Raw genomic sequence first — 16,289 nt, 5'->3', positions numbered from 1 at the left:
ATCTACAGCAAATTAATAGAACTGAGTTTGGTTTAAGGCCTTCATTTGGAGCATCCTATTCCAGCTGGGAATTATACCCCAGCACAACAAGAGAGGGAGCCCTCACACTGGTCTACAAAAGGCTATCCAAGACTAAACCAAAACCAGAGCATACTCCTATGTGCAAAGCAAGCATGTGTGACTGTCCCTTTGTGAGATCTTGTGTGTTTGTAGACCTTTCTTGGCTGGAAACAACATGACCACTCTTGAGGAAAACAAGATGGAAAACAAAGACGGTCAGTGAGCAGAGATCCTGAAGAGCTGACCAGGAAAGAAGGGCAGGGCAGAAGAGCAGGTACAAGTGACAAAGCTGCTGAGCTCAAACACCCAGACAATGGCAAGTCCAGCCTAACATCCTCTTAAGCTTCAGCTAAATTGACTTGAGTTTGCTAAGGATACCAGCACCTCACAGTTCTGAGATACCCCAAAGATCAAACTGTACCAGTTCATTACAAAACACATGCAACGAGAATATCCCAAAAAACAGCACCTAAAAAACAGAAGAGATCACTTGGGTTGCTGCCAGACTCTCTCTCAAAGGTGCCAGGCTATGAAAACAGGAGAATTCTTCCAAGCAAATTTCCCTGGACTTTCTAATACTGCTGATCAGTTTTAATTAGATGTGGGCAGGCATTTTTCTAATGGGATATCTGTCAGCCACATGCTGGTCTCAGAGCTACACAGACTACTTCAGGTTCTGTGAGCCACAAACAACTTGCAGCTTTCTATTACTCTGGCTTATTATTATGCTGACTTAGTCTGAACTAGTGACCTAGAAGTGAACAACACCAACTGCTGAGTCCCTGGCCGAGTCAGACCATCCCCACTGCAGCCTCACTTAACTGGAACTCCCTGAGTTTACCCCACAGTCCCTGGGCTAGTAAAAAAACCCCAAAAAACAAAAAAAAACCACAAACCAATAAAACCCAACAAAAACCACTGATGTTACAGATGTCTGAGAAAAACCTCCTGCATTAGACCCACATAATTCCATAGAAGTTTTGCACTGATGTCATTCTTCAGGAAAAAATGTGAAAAGGTAAGGGAATTCCATGTCCCTGATATGGAAACAACATGCTCTTTGCCAGAGTTTCAACTTTCACCCTTTCCAAGCTCTCACATAAATGCTGCCACATGATCCAGACAACACTATCTTCACATGCTGATCTTTCCACAGACCACAGGGGAGACAAAATATTTGTCTGCCAGCACAACGTATCAGTCCTTGAGGTGGAGGTAGCAAGAGCAATCAAGTGGAGGACATGGGCACAAGACAAGAAGCCCCCAAGCCAGGCAAGCTGCAGTGAGCCCCTGCTGCTCCCCATCTCCCCACACCTCCCCCTTCCCAGTCCCCCACTTCAGCCTTTCCAGCTTCTCAGTTTTCAACCCAGCCTGTTTTATATCAACACTCTGACTTCATTTCCTGAATGTAGAGACAGGAAAGTGTGGAATGAGCTGCCAAGGGCTGAACCTCTCAAAACTTTGGCTGAGCGCTCTGCCCATATGTTAGCAATCTGGCAGGGTGTGCTATGGCTGAGCAGCATCCTGGGCAAGGGGGAAAGGGCTTCTCTCTCTCTAGCTTTCCAGACTTGGAGTCAGGAGGAAAAAGAAGGAAGAGCCAGCACACATCAAAATGGGAAAGTAGTCTGTGAAATCCTATATTCAAAGTCCTCAGTCTGATCTCAAGAGGCTTATGTTGCTCATATTGCCCTTCATCAATAAGGGGAGGAAAAAAAATATTAGGCAAAACTCTCCCTCAGCAGCAGAGTATGTGCTATATAAAATGTGCACATTGGCTGTGAGTTGATCTGTAGAGCCATGAGGCCAAGGGGAGGTGGGGCAGTGGCAGAGGCCCCCAGACTGTACAAAACAGAACACGGTGCTCAGTTTTGGCTTGGGAGTATTGCAGGCACAGTGATGTAACCACCCCTCATCAGGGCTGCTGCTCCCCACAGGAGTCTCAGCCTGCATGGAGACCTGCAGAAAGAGATGACTGCCAGCTCCTTGCAGAGGCAGGATAAATGCTAGAGGATTATTCCCCCGCCTCCGGCACAGTGCAGAATACAGCCATATGGCTCTGTACTTTGCATCTACCAGGGAAAGAAAATAGACGTGGCCAGGAAGCCGACCAGGATCCACGAGCCATTCCAGCAGTGGGACGGAAAGCATACTAACTGGAGGAAAAAAGTGATGCTGCAGTTGCAGCCTGATGTTCCAATGTCCTTTACTGTTGCTACATATCTTATGGCGGCTAAATCCTAGAGATGGGTTTTGGACAGATGTAGCAATAATCTGCACCATCACCTGAATTATTTGTTGCTAACCTGTAGGTAATAACCTACAAGAAGTTCACAGAAATCAGCAGGCAGCAAGCCAGCCTGAGTCCAAGCATTCCCTCCATTCACCTGGACTGCCTCAGCAGCAAAGTAAATTTTCCTGCTCTTGGATACATGCAAAATGAAGCTGACAGATGCATGTGTGGGCTCCCTAAGGTTGGAAATTGGCACTCACAGCACAAGAAAGTAATTGGCAGAATTATTAGGTTTCAGTTTGCATTTGGAGCATAAATAAACTAATTAAAGGTTTCCCTGTAGCTATTATGACAAACACCTTCTGCACCGAGACAAGGGTCTGTGGATATGGGAGAAGACATTGCCATTGTTTTAATTGGGGGCTGTGTGAAATTAGGAAAAATTAATCTTGCTTAAACCTCTTAATCTCCTTTCCCCTCCTGTAAGATGTAAAGTATTATGGGTAAACAAACCTGCCCCAGAGATGCTTGGAGTTTCGGTAAAATTGTTTCTGTTAAACGCTTGCACAGCATTTTGGGAACTCCAAAATTCATAAAACTCTACTCAAATGGAGAAACATTAACATCATAATTTATAATAAACACACTGCATGAATACATGCACACTAAACGATTGTTAGGAAGAAGCTTTTGAAAAACTGTTTGGAGTATTTGAAAGAGCTTTTCAAGCTGAACCAACCACTCCACTCCCCCCAACAAGATGTTACCAACTGCTTTCTGCTTCTTGTCCTAGCAAGTAAAAGAGCTGAATTTCTGAGACGTGATTCCTCCAGGAAGCCTTGGTCATCCCTCTACATACATACATCTTGAGACCATCTTTCCCAGACAAAGCCCACCTGTATCACTTTTACCCTCAGAGCATAATTTATAGGAATGATTCCTCTCCCAAGCTGTGGAGCAGCTGTAATGGCTTGTTTACATCAGAAAGCTGCCTTGGTTTAACTCAAACAACACATCCTAAGATTTTAAGCTGATTTAGTTCAAAAGCTCTGCAGACACTAGACCTGGACTCATGTGATTAATCACAACCATTACTGTTGGCTTAGTAAGCACAGCAGTGGTAATTAACTCACCTGCACAAAAGTAAAGATTTTTATTCACATCAACTGAAACAACATGCAGATTTAAACCTCCAGCCAAGTGCAATCCCAAGAAGCCATCAGGGGGTTTATGGGGAAGCACAGGCAGAAACCTGAGCTGCTTGAGAGACTATAGTGCCCAAAACTCGACTGTCATGACCTCTCTAAGGTCACAGCAATGCCCACCAGCCTTCAAAAAGGACAACCAGGCACTTGTCCCTGCACCTGTCCTTGTGCCAGGGCAGAGATGAACCATCCCAGAGTATCTGACTTGCTTTGCTAAGGTAAAGCACAACATGCATACACACACAAAGTCTTTCACACCCCTGAGAGAGGGTGGGTTACACTTCTCCAGTGCATGGTTAGTGCCAAGATGGGAGTTCCAAGTGTTCATATGTTCGGTCACAAATCTTAACCATCCACACCAGGAGAAGGAATCCTGGAAGGGAGACATGTGAATAAAGTCCTTTTTATCCCTGCAGCACAGGGAGAGGGAGCAAAGCGCGTGGGCAGGGACTAACATCTGGAATCGCTACATGGGACCCAGGCGTCACAGAAAGCGACAGCATTCCTCAAGTTTCCATGCGGGGTAGGGAACCCTCCTTTCCCCCGCGCAACCCCATCCGTCAGCCGCTCACTTCCTGCCAAACTCGGCCTTCCCAGCAGCCAGCAAGCTCCTCCCTCGAGTCTAGTTAGCTTTCCACTGCCACGTCAAGTGAGGCAGAAGGACAGAAGGGAAGCAAGAAGGGAGGGAGCAAAAACCAGAAGAGGGAGGGAGGCTCAGCAATGCCAGGGCGTAGTGGGGGGAGAGAAAGAGGGGATGTGGATTGCTCCTGCAGCAGCCAGAGGTGAGCTGCAAGGGTAACTGGCCAAGGTTGCGTTCTGCAACCCTGTCAAAGGATCTTCTGGAGGGCTTGAAAGCAAAGGCTGGTCCTGTTTGAGCTGTGCTCTGGACCCACTGATCTTCAGGACGAGAGATGAGGTGCATGGGGTCTGAGGATCCTCCCACACAGGTCCATGGGGAAGAAAAGGACTTGAATGAAGCAACGAGTTCTGCACACCTGGGTGACAGCCAAGACTTCACAGCATTTCCTCCTCAAACTGCAGTAATCGATTTTTTTTTTCTCTTTCTAAAAAGGTACAGCATGTCCCAGGTGGAATCCAGGTACCAGCCTGACACCAGCACTGGAAGAGGAAGGTGCTTGGAAACTTGCTCCAAATTGGAAACATGCAGGGAGCAACATTTCTTCTCCCCCAGCTGCCAGAGGAGGATGTTTTCCCAATCAGGACTTGGACTTTTGTTCACCCCATCTCTGCCCCGCACAACCCCGTCCCAAAAGCAGGGAGGGGAGAGGACTAATGAGCTGCTGATTGCCGGAGAGCAGATTGCAGAGGCTCCACTCCGTCTGCCCAGTGTTCAGACTACCTGTTCAGGACTACAAGATTGTACAGTAGTCTGCACATTGGTTAGGCTGTGCTGGGATACACCACACACTGCCAGTGCTGCACGGGGACGGCAACACCTGCACGGCAGAGGGACATGCTTGGAGAGGGTGGGCTCTGGGGATGGCTGCATGCAGAGGTCACTCATCCTTCACCCTGGGAGGGTCTAACCCTTTGGAGCCATGCCTGATCATCACTTTTACCTGCCTGTTCACCAGCCTACTCACAACCCTTTCATTTCTCCTCCATCTCTTTCATTCCATTCTTATTTCTTTCAGTTTCATGTGCTTGTCCCAAGGTAGCTGTGTTCAGGATGGCTTGTGTTTCACATGCTAAGCTTTGCCATAAAATGCAGAAATGGACACATAGGCCTGTCAGAGTCACAACTGCGGTGTGCTTTGCTACCTGAGAAGGCAGATTCAAGCACAGAAAGGTGACTGGAGAAAGGGGAGTTCATAGTGTAAAGAATACTGGTCATAATACAAAGAAAAACCCACAAGGGATTCAAAGTTGGAGGTATGGATGCTCTGGATGTTGTATTTGCTTTGATGTTTGTCTGCCAGAGAAAGAAGAGAAACTGAGTGAAAGCACAAATGGGGACTGATTAAAACTGAGTAAGATCATGAGAAAACATACACTTGTGAAAAAAGATAAGTGCATGAATGAAAAGGCTCCACAGAGAATGTAAAGAAAATGAACATGTTCCAGAGAGCACCTAAGAGCAGCATGAAAGCAGGAGAGGAACCACCTCAGAGCAGACCTGCTCTTATGGTCTTTAAAACAAGCTGGATGCAAAAACCTAACTGCAGCCAACTCATCACAGCAAGTTTCTGATGACTGGTGGGCATCTGAGTAAAGAAAAAGGATTTTTTCCAGCTGATCTGGGCCTCAAGGACATGGACTGGGGAGTGGGAAGAGGGGCTAGAGAAGAGGGAAGTGCATGTGTGCAGTGGGGGGGGACAATCTCTATTGATCCATGTGTTTATTTTTAAACTAGAATTGGGTAAGAGACACTGACAGGTACAGAATACACAGCTATCCAGTGACTGTCAATAAGGTCACATCTTCCCCAGGACAGGAATATGTTTCAAGCAAAAGAGAAGGCACGAAGACAGAGAAGAAGCTCAAGAACAACTGATGCATCAGGAATCAACATGATCTGTAAGGAATATGAAGCACCCACACGCACCTAAAGTACCTAAAACTCTGCAGTCACCCCTCCTTGTACACACACAGGTCTCAAATGCAGTGACATTGCATGCAAGACGTGAACACCCTCACAGAAGCAAATAATGTCATTCTTCTAATGTAGCCACCCATTCATAGAAGACCCAAATTTCTAGTACATGATTTACCTGAGTAAGGACAAAAGGTTCCATCTGTATTGCACATTCACACAAATTCCCAAAGGAAGCAGCAGATATAGCCATCCATCCAGCTGTGCAAACACTCCAGCACAAAGTGGCACACAGGCACTCCAGCAGGAACAGTCACCCTGCAGAGCAGGGAGTGAGCTTTACTGACAGGAACCACAGAGCACAGTGCTCACTCCATCCTGCCTACAAGGTCCCTGTCACCAGCAGCTCTATCCAAGCTCACAGACCCTCTTTTCCAGCAGGCAGGAAAGCCCTGCAGAATCATGGGCACTGTGCATTTCATAAGGGATCTGGGCAGAAGGACTTCTCGAATCAAATTCTTGTATCATGCCCACTGTGGTGCTTGCTGAGCAGCCAGTGTACTCTGGTGCTGTGCTGCTGCTCCACTGGGATACTGTGGCCTCCCTGAGCAAGGAAACCTCACTCTGTACTGCCAACAGCCAGAGCAGGCTCCTCCCCACCTCTCCTTCCCGCTGCTGGCCTACAGCGTGATCCCACAGGGTTCAGGAGATGCAGGTACCTCAGGAGGGTCGCCAGGTCTTGGGAGGCCAAGCTTTCTGTGGGGCCACTCTCCATGGGGCCAGTGTTCGACTCATTGAAGGGAGACAGGAAGAAAAACAGAGAGCCCAGGAGCACACACACATGCTCTTGGCAGCAAGGCAGAGTGGGGAGCCAACTTTCCACCCCCGCCTGGCCCACTCTTTCCTTCCCCTCCCATTCCCCAGCACACTCCTTCAGGCCCCTCCAGAGCATCCACAGCCATATATCCCCGCTAACATGTAATGCTGGGCCCTTTAAGACATTTTAAGCTTCAGTTCCTTTCTTCACAGGCAGAGAAAAAACAAGCCAGTGCTGCGGAAAGACTGGTATTTCACTAATGGGGTCCAGATGTCTTCATTCCACAGACTCTGGGTCCTGGCTTGTGGGACAGGGCAGGGAGAGGCGGTATCCCCAATCCTCCTGGCCCCAGAGGTGCTGGCCTAGCCTTCACCCTCACCCCACCACACACCACCTCACCCTGCTCCTTCCCCCATCAGCACCCACAGCTCTGCTACCAGCACTTCCATCCTCAAAAGGCAGATTCAGCTTCCTCCTTTTTCCCTCTGGAAAGCAGCCAGGGCACAGGGGAACTGGGACAAGAGAGCCCACAAAAGTGCAGGGTGGGGCAGACACAGCCTCCCGCTTCCTTCCAGAGCTGAAGCAAAGAAAGACCACTGTGTACAACCTTTAAAAAAACATGAGATTGTTTCAGGAGCTGAAGAGGACATGAGTTCTCCTGAACTGGTGGAGAAGGAGAGCCCTGGAACAGACATGCAAAGATCCCTTGTCTGACAGGGGACCATGCACTGTGAGCAGCTCTCGGGCATTGAGTCAGCTCCATGCAGTACTGAGGTTTGGGATGGGAATCCCCATGCTCAAGGCTCTCCCAGCTGCCCATCAAATGCACCAACTTTTAGCCTGACTCAATATTTGAGTCCAGGCAGACGTTGCTTCCTTTCTCCCTCACAACAGTCAGTGATCAAGGAGTTGAACTTGGGGAGGAAGCAAATAAAACACACACTTCCCTTTCCCCCCTGCTCCCACTCAGTTGAAAACAAAGGCTCCTTTCTCAGAGGCAGCTCAGACCTCATCAGTGCTGGTTTCTGTGTTTAAGGGATGGGGACTGGCAGGGAACTGTTTTCATTAGGCAGCTCTGCAGAAGGGAAATGGTGCAGACCTCCAGTTGCTATCGACCCCCAAGGCTGCCCTCCCTCAGGAGGGGAGGGAGGTCCAATCCCCATCCCAGGCAACTGGAATCTATCAACAGTTTATACATCCCCACTGCAGCCTGCCCTCCCTCCCACTCCCTGGGGGAAGAACAGGGAATTCTGATCATCTCTGTAATACAGATGTAGCAGCTGGCTTTGATTAAACTACTTGATGTTTATAACCACTCGACCTGCATATGAAGCCCAGAGTAGAGGGAAGCTTCCCCAAGCAACTCTGAACACAAAGGGTAAGGGTCTTACAGCAGAGAGACACTGATTTAGTGAAAGCCATTTCAATGCCTGGTTCTTCAATTAGGAAATTGCTGCCTGCTCATCCATAGCAGCACAGCAGCCATCTCCATACAGAAAGCAATATTTAGAGGCTGATCCATCACTGTATTTGTCATCATTTCTACCTGCTGAGAAGTAAACAGGCCTACTGATAGCAACTAGACAAGAAGCCAGGCCTGACTGCAGCTTCCAGACACAATACTGAGTGCCTCAGAACACGAGGGACACAAACCACAATAAGAGGCAGAGCAGTTTCTTCATTTGCAGTCAGAAACCCTGATCAACTCAGAGTTTATGACTACATCATACCAGACATTTTTCATCTCCCAGCACATTGAGGGGACCAAACCTTTCAATCATGTTCTTACCAGAACCATCCAGCTATTCTCTCTCTTTTCAAAGTAATCAAAAAGGACAATTATCTACCTTTGTCTTGCATAGGAAGTAAGACACTGTTGACAGTGATTTCAGCTGGAATGATTCTGTCTGCTTATAACAATTCCCACTGAAGCAGAAACACATCACAGCATGTTGCCAGAATTGCTAATATTCAAGATTATCAAGCAACTCTACAGAGTAGGTCCATGTTCCTAACAGTGATACTCCACACATCACTGTACTTGATCAGCAGAACTCCAACCATTTACGACTCAAACAATTTTAAATATAACACATTCACTGGCATGTTCAATATAGAAACAGTAAAAAGACATTCCTACTTTGCATGTTTAAGAGCTGGACCTGAGAGAGATTAAGTTATTTATTCGAAGTCAGAAGGAACCAGCACCTGAGCTAGAGCATCAGGTCCACAGCTCCTGTTGTCTTCCTCTGAGAAAGCTTTTTTCTTGTAACCAGGAGATGCATGAAATCATCTGCCATGTGCCTTCAGAAAACTCACTGCTGCCCCACAAATGCCTAGAAGTCCAAACTTTGGAACTAACCCATCACACCCTTGATGATCACAGCTGCCACAGCAAAATGAATAAAGGTCAAATTCATTCCAAGTGCCTGTCAACTTTCCACTGAGCCAGAACTTCAAGCATAAATATTACTCCTTGTGCGTCAAACAAGCCACATTCACATCAATTCAGAAATGCTCAGCAGTACTGAGGCCATGGGGATCCTGGCCCAAGGACAGTTTCAGCTTGTCACAAGCTGCAGACAGCATTCAGAAGATACATCTGTAACACCAAGTGACCTGAAGGGCTTGTCCTCATCAGATGCCTGAGACTCAAGCAGCAGAGTTGAGCTACTCACCTCATCATCTTTGTACCAGGAGAGGTTCTCCGCTGTCAGGACAAACCAATACTCCTTGGAGCCACCCTTCATGATCCCAATGTTGTTGATGGTGAGCCAGCCCTTCCGGATCACCTGAGGGGGTGGAAGCCGTAAGCATTAACAAGGACAATCATCCCTGGCCTTAGGTGACAGAGGAGGGATCCAAGGGTATCCCCACACACAGAGCAGTATGGAAAGACAAGGAACATGGTGCTCTCTGCTGCTGCCAAAAGAGCCCCCCATTCAACTGGCCAGTGAAGGTCCCTGCCCCAAAAGGGCCAGGAATAGTATAAAAAGGAGGCAGGAAGGAACCTGGCAGTGCTGTGCATTATACCCTCTGCCAAGAAGAAAGATACAGAAAGAACTACATCAGGAGTGCCTTGGACATTGGCACAATCTACAAGCACCAAATCACAGTAAAACACCCAGAAAAGGCCATGCCTAGAGAAAACCAGGACACCAGCACACCTTTCAGCACACTGCAAGTGTGGAGTGCTTCACTCAACTCAGGGTAGGGAGAACCAGTTCAGGACACGGCCAAGCACCCCGGAAAGAACTGAGTTTAGTAAAAGGAGTCACTAAGGATAACAGAACAAAATGGTGCATCTGGAATTAGTATCCTGGACTTCAGCATGCCCAGGTATTTGGGCAGTCATATTAATCTAGAGCAAGACAAGTTCCTAGAAGTTTAGTCTGTAAAGAAGCCAGGCTATTACTCTCTAGGGGACTCTATTCACTGAGTGGTGGTTTAGAACCACTTAATCAAAGGCAGGTATGTATCCACATAAAGGCATTAGCTTTTATACCTATTACTGCACTATTCACACCCAAAAACATCTGTGTGCATTATGTGTGTACCTTGTTGTACAGATATGCTTGCTGAAAACTTCCTGGCATTGAAAAACCATAAGACTGCACAGTGTATTAGCAGGTTGCATTGTGTGAGCCATCTACCTAGTTGGCCTACCTGGTTACCTGCCCTGGAGGTACAGGATCATTTCAATTGGCAATTTACTCTGTAAAGGCAAACGTAGGAGCCTCGGGTCTTCATCTCCTGCCTTCTAAGCTCAGGCTAGTCCTACTCTCCCTGTGGACAGGAGAGGGCAGTGGAACAGAACTACACATCCTCGGATTGCTGCTTTTTATCTCCACCCACTCAAAAGATGTACCCGCAGCTCTGAATTTTTCCTCAACATACTACCTTTCCACCTCGTTTCTGCTTCATCTGTGTCTAATGCCAGCTGCCCTCCTCTCCTCATTCAGCAGCAGAGGGAATAATGTGTTTATGCCTTGGTTTTGCATTCCCAGATGCAACATTAATGTTCATTAGCACACCCTGCTGAGTGGCCTTCTACTCACCAGGATCTCATCCTGCAAAGGGGAACCATAGCAACAGCAGCAGAGCAGAGAGCAGGAGAGGAGCAAAGAGAGGAGAGATTGTTACTAGGAAAGTTGGAGCAGGAGAAGAGAGGCTCAAAAATAAAATAAATTGGAGGCTGGTAGCAAATCTTTCACCCCAGGTGTTAACACAAGCAACCCCATCCCAAAATAAATCTGCTAACAGGAAAGTGAAAGCACTTTACAGGTAGATCCAGAGTCTACCCTTTGCACTCTTCTACACTCAGCTCTACTGTAAAGGACTGCAGAGGATGGGATTCCCTACAGCTGCTCCAAAACGGCTGGCTAGCCAGCCCAACCTGCTGAGAACACCTGCCTGCCAACAATCTGAAACAGTCCGCAATGTCATGTCCAGGGAGAGGTAGCCAAACATTTTGTTATGAAGAGGATGGATGTCATGTCAGGAGTGAATGTCTTTTTAAAAGACTAAGCAAAAGCATTTGCTTCCATTCTCTATGAAGTTGCCTGTAAGGCTTTGTTTCCAAGATCTTCTAGCCAAGATGGCCTTGCCACATCCCCAGCAAATCTGGGACAAAGTGTCATTAGTCTCTTTTTAATTCTGTGTATACTCCTCACAGTTCCTGGAGGATTAAGGGAAGTCCTCCCCTCCACTGCTGTCTTCTCCCATGGGTGTGTTCTCATACATACCCACTGCAACCATATGGCTATCATCACCCTCCATCTACCTGTACAGAGATTTATGTATTTCCAGTGAAGTTTTTCAGAAAAAGAGTCCATGAATTCTCTCGAAATCTCTTTTTGGAAAGTAGATACCACTCATGGGAAAGACAACTAGAAAGGACAATTCTGTAACCCTTCAGACCTAGTGTTCTGTACCTCTCACCTTGGCAGGAGAGTTGGCACAGTTAGAAAAGGGGCTGAACAAACAGGAATTTACAGAACATTAATAGGGATTTCTAGCAGAAAAGCGAGACCAGATCTTGATTATCAAGCTGCCTCCATTGCTGCCAGATGCTCAGTTCTTCCTGACTGCAGGGAGCCTAAACCACTATCCTCCAGTTATCAACAGTTTGGTTAAAAAAAAAAAAAGGCAACACAAAAAAACAACTTAGAGCAGTGCTGCATCCAGTCCACCTGGGTAGCTTCCAGGTAGCAAACACATCCTCCTTGCAGCAGTGAAGGAGATGGAACTTGGCCTACCTGGTTACCAGCTGCCTTCTTCTTGCTCATCTGGCTGCTCCTCTGCTGAGCACTGTAAACAACAGCAGAGACATTCAAAACTTCTCAGGCTCTTCTTGATCACCTGAATCCTCCTCCCTTTGGATAGCTGCTACAGTGAGTTGGGGCCCCCCACCACTAGCTACCAAGCCTTAATAACTCAATCTTTTGCCATCTGCTCTCTCAGCCTGGACTACTCATCTTCTTGCTCCCACATGAACCTCACTTGGGTCACTAACCCTCCATAGCTGCTGCGTTTTTTTTGTTCTGAAACAAATCTAATACTGCAACACCCCCTTCCATGCATCTCTAGCCTCCTCCCCAGCCTTGCAATCCAGAGTCAGTGAAAAAACAATGCTGAGAAGCTGCACCATTCTTGGGATCATAGCATCTGCACCAGGGCTTCATCTGCACCCCATCTACTGGAGCAGCTACAGGACAGAGCCACAGGAAACACATGTGGAGAAGAGGAGGCAATAGGAACTGGATGCTTACTTGGCAAAGCCAATGAAATCCTCATGGTTTGTGTTCATGTAAGCCAGCTCAATGTCTATTAGAAGCATGACCTGCCAAAGAGAGGCACAGTGTAAGAGGTTAGTGACTGACACTGCTAACAGGGGCACACAGAGCCCTGGACATTGTTCATCTGATCCCCTCTACTGCCAGACACCACTTGGCTCAGGCCCCTCTGACTTAGACACCTTCAAAAGGTGTCCCCCACCCAATTTCCCCCCCAACACACACTCCTGATCCCCACCTGATCCTTGGTCCTGCCTTCTCTCTCACGGATGTGGGTGGTGACGATCCTCTCCATCTCCTCACGCAGATGAGGGTACTGGCTGAGCTGCAGGAGACAGGAAACACGTGCACATGGGAAAGGGAGGTAAAAAGGGGGCTGCAGCCCCCCACATGTACACATGCACACATATGCCCTGCTATCAGATATTCTTGAGGGAAGATCTAGAAAGCTGGACTTGCAGACAGATTTTTCCAAGTTCCTGGAGGTCTGTTGGGGGCAAAGCTAATTTCTGCTTGCTTTGGGCTTTAGAGAAAAGCCCTTTTCACTATTGCAGCAACCATTCTGTCTCACCAGAGACCTGGTCCAAACTCACCACATTCTTCCTGTCATGAGGCTTTTGGCAAACCCCAGATATAAGTGCACTGCTTCTTGCTTGTTGGCTTTTTCCTGTTAAAGTGAGTAGTTTCTCTGGTTGTTCAGCATTTCACTGTAGTAGGCTAAGCACATGAATGGCCTGTTGTTACAACCTGTTAAGTCATATAGGAAGTGAAGTGGATTTCAGTCCCTGTTTGCTGAGGGACTAAGTGAAAGCATTTGTCTCTCTCCAACATCTGCAAACAGAGACAAAGAATCTGACCAGCTCAAGGGTTCGTGTCTCCAAGAAACACCATGCTCTGGGCATCCAACTGCTTCTACCTGTTCTCCACTGTGTTGGGACAGGATTACATATCTATGTTCACATTGCATCTACAGCACATTTTTTGCCACGTTTCTGAGGAGTGAATACATTCCTGCCCACACTGAGAAGCAGAAGGACTTTAGTGGCTGTGATTCAAAGCAAGATTATCTACAGAGATAATACCTGAGTTACACTTCTAGAATCAGCACCTTTAAAGTCCTCTGGGTTTCACACAGCACCTGCCTTCTTGCCTAGAGTCATAAATTTCTAGTGATTCCTACAGCAGCAACTGTTGCATTTCAGGTCAAGCCCAACACAGTCAAATAAAATTAATCCTCTAGATCCAGAATCCAGCCCTTTCTTCCCTACTTCACCTATTCCTTGTGAAACTATTTTCCCTGCGGTTTTTTAGTATCACCTCCAATTTGACTATGATGGCAAACAGTATTTCCCAATATCAGTCTTTTATACCTGCTCAAGGGGGTGCATAAAAACAAAATCTCATTTGCTCATGACCTGTACTGCATTTGTTTTGTTCCCCCAGTTTATGAGGGCTTCTTCTGAAACCAGTTTGCCCTTTGTTTTGTATACATAATTATAACATGCTACAAGGAATAGCCTCAAAAAGTGCAGCATCACTACTGGAAGCCAGATCCCACACTAACCACCACCAATATTCCTAACATCTGCCTACAAACAGTTTCAAACTCTTTAAGCCCCCCTGCAGTCAAGCAAGTTGCAATAGCCTAGAACTGGAATTTGGACCAGATTTGACACTATTTTTAAATGTGTGGTTTGGTTTTGAAGGCCACAGAAGCAGGAAAAAACAAGTGGAATTAGTTCCCCTGTACCACCTTGTCTTGACAGCAAAAACTGGGTGTTCTCCGTGATCTTTTGGTTCAGGCAGCTGGTTGCTTCAGAAACAGACAGGGAAAGCTTCCTGTTTTCTTTGGGGGGTTGGCAAAGGATAGATGGGCAAGTTATGTCAAACAGAAAAATAGGAAGTTGGAAAACCTTTAAGCAAGTCTCAGCTTCTTTGCTTCAAATTAAAAAAAACCAACAAACACAGTCAAACAAAAACCACATTCAAACCTCCCCACACCATCCCAGTCCCAACCAGTTCAAATGCACACAAAGTGCAAAACAAGTTGTAGTTTATTCAGAAACAAGGTTGTCCAGCAACATTCATGTGCAAAAATAAATTGGCAGCATTGGTCCCCATGCAGGAGTTTCTGACCCCAAGCATGCACAGGAGCAGCAAGGGTGGGCAAGGAAAGAGATAAACAAGCCATAGGATGTCACACCACCAAGGAACATGCAACAGGGTATAGAGGGGCAAGGAGTTATCACCAGCAGGACAAACAGCACCCAGAAATGCCATAACTCTGAAAGACAGGAGAGCAGGCGACCCTTCGAGGGGTAACGTCTGTCAGCCTGGGATCGTGTCCCAGCTAAGTGAGGTTTGATCCTGTTTTAGCATCGTTTTCCTGTTTAATCAAAATACAAGCTTACAGCCCTCTTTGAAAACCAAATTGTCCCAATGTTCCTTAGTTCCCCTCTTTGCAGATTCTAGGAGTCCTTGCCAGCACACCAAAGGTCAACCTTCAGCTGAAGGGCTGCTGACTTGCAAGACTTTCCTGCACTTGTGAGATGCTGCAGTGCAGTCTGGCACAGAAGGCTCCTGCTTTTGGAAAAACACTAGCTAGAACATTATCCTCCTAAATGTAAGGGAGCATGCTTACACCAGCTTTCTGCTGCTTTTGGAGCTACTCTCCAATAGCAAGAAGCTCAGAATCAGGCCAGTCACAGGACAGCTGTTAACGGCCATCCTCTTCAGCCCTCAACTTTGTCTAAGTGTCAAGAAATAGTCAACTTTTCATACAAGAAAACTGTACTTCTGTGAACACAGATGGGTTTGTCACCTTCTGTGTTCTTTGATAGTCTCATAATATTCAATCTACACAGCTTTATCAGCTGCACATACAATGATTTCTTCACCATCTGGGGTGAAATGAAATAATTGTGAGAGAACATAAACAATAACACACAACAGTTCAGGACAGCAACAAACCAAGGCTACAGGACTGTTAAGCTAATTCAAGAGGTGTTAGCCCAAGCAGCCTTCCTTTCCAGAAGCCTTGCAGGACTTCTGGTGAGTTTAAAGGTTTTTGTCATCTGAAAGGCAGCATCAGTCCACAACACGGCAGGCTGGGTATTACCTTACAATTAGCATCAGTCCTAAAATAGCCTTTTCCAGATGCTTCCCCTAATAGCACATGCTCTCGTCCATGTCAAGCAGTTAGAGCTATAACATGCAAAATAAATATTGCAAATTAACTAATGTCCCTGTGCTGTTACTACCTTATGCCATCAGAACCCATCTTAGTCCAGCTGCAATCCTTAAGTGGCCTTTTCTTTCTTTCTCCTCTTTCAGAGCGAGGTACAGGCAAGATTAACCTTCTCACTACATGCAGACATTTGACTTTAAGCATTACTAAAGTCTTCCTTTTATCTTCCAGTACTATTGATACGTGTTTTCATTCAGGCAGTTATTTTACATCTAACATCTGTCTCCCTGGCCTCTCTGGCTTTAACCATAGCCATTAGTCTCCTACAGTGTCACTATCACCTTCCTTATAGGATTACCCAGGTTGCATCATCTTGCCATATCCTCACAGGGTCATCCATCACATCATGGATTAAAAATCCACAGAGCAAGTCAGTATCCA

The 16,289-nt window shown here is 46.7% G+C and overlaps 1 protein-coding gene and 1 long non-coding RNA gene across 20 annotated transcripts in view; one reads left to right on the top strand and one right to left on the bottom strand.

Moving 5' to 3' along the window:
- The window catches only part of DNM1 (dynamin 1), a 66,379-nt gene that overhangs the window by 14,727 nt on the left and 35,363 nt on the right, over positions 1-16,289 (bottom strand). For 16 of the 19 annotated variants that reach the window (XR_004244095.1, XR_004244094.1, XR_004244091.1 and 13 more), the window contains exons 11-15: positions 12,900-12,986; positions 12,638-12,708; positions 12,125-12,176; positions 10,925-10,936; positions 9,545-9,658 (exon numbers count right to left, since the gene is read on the bottom strand). Coding sequence is in view for 12 of the 19 variants with exons in the window: in XM_032130990.1 (XP_031986881.1) it covers positions 9,545-9,658; positions 10,925-10,936; positions 12,125-12,176; positions 12,638-12,708; positions 12,900-12,986 (336 nt within the window). In the remaining 7 variants the exon portion in view is untranslated. The remainder of the gene's footprint in view (positions 1-9,544; positions 9,659-10,924; positions 10,937-12,124; positions 12,177-12,637; positions 12,709-12,899; positions 12,987-16,289) is intronic. The other 3 variants (XM_032130996.1, XM_032130998.1, XM_032130997.1) reach the window with 1 other exon arrangement.
- Positions 4,279-5,234, top strand: LOC116454414. Its single transcript, XR_004244097.1, has 2 exons — positions 4,279-4,442; positions 4,568-5,234. It is a non-coding gene; the product is annotated as an uncharacterized LOC116454414 (long non-coding RNA).

The sequence above is a fragment of the Corvus moneduloides genome, chromosome 21 (genome assembly GCF_009650955.1).
Source record: "Corvus moneduloides isolate bCorMon1 chromosome 21, bCorMon1.pri, whole genome shotgun sequence".
In the NCBI taxonomy this organism is placed as follows: Eukaryota; Metazoa; Chordata; class Aves; order Passeriformes; family Corvidae; genus Corvus; species Corvus moneduloides.
This window is presented reverse-complemented; position numbering and strand designations above follow the sequence as displayed.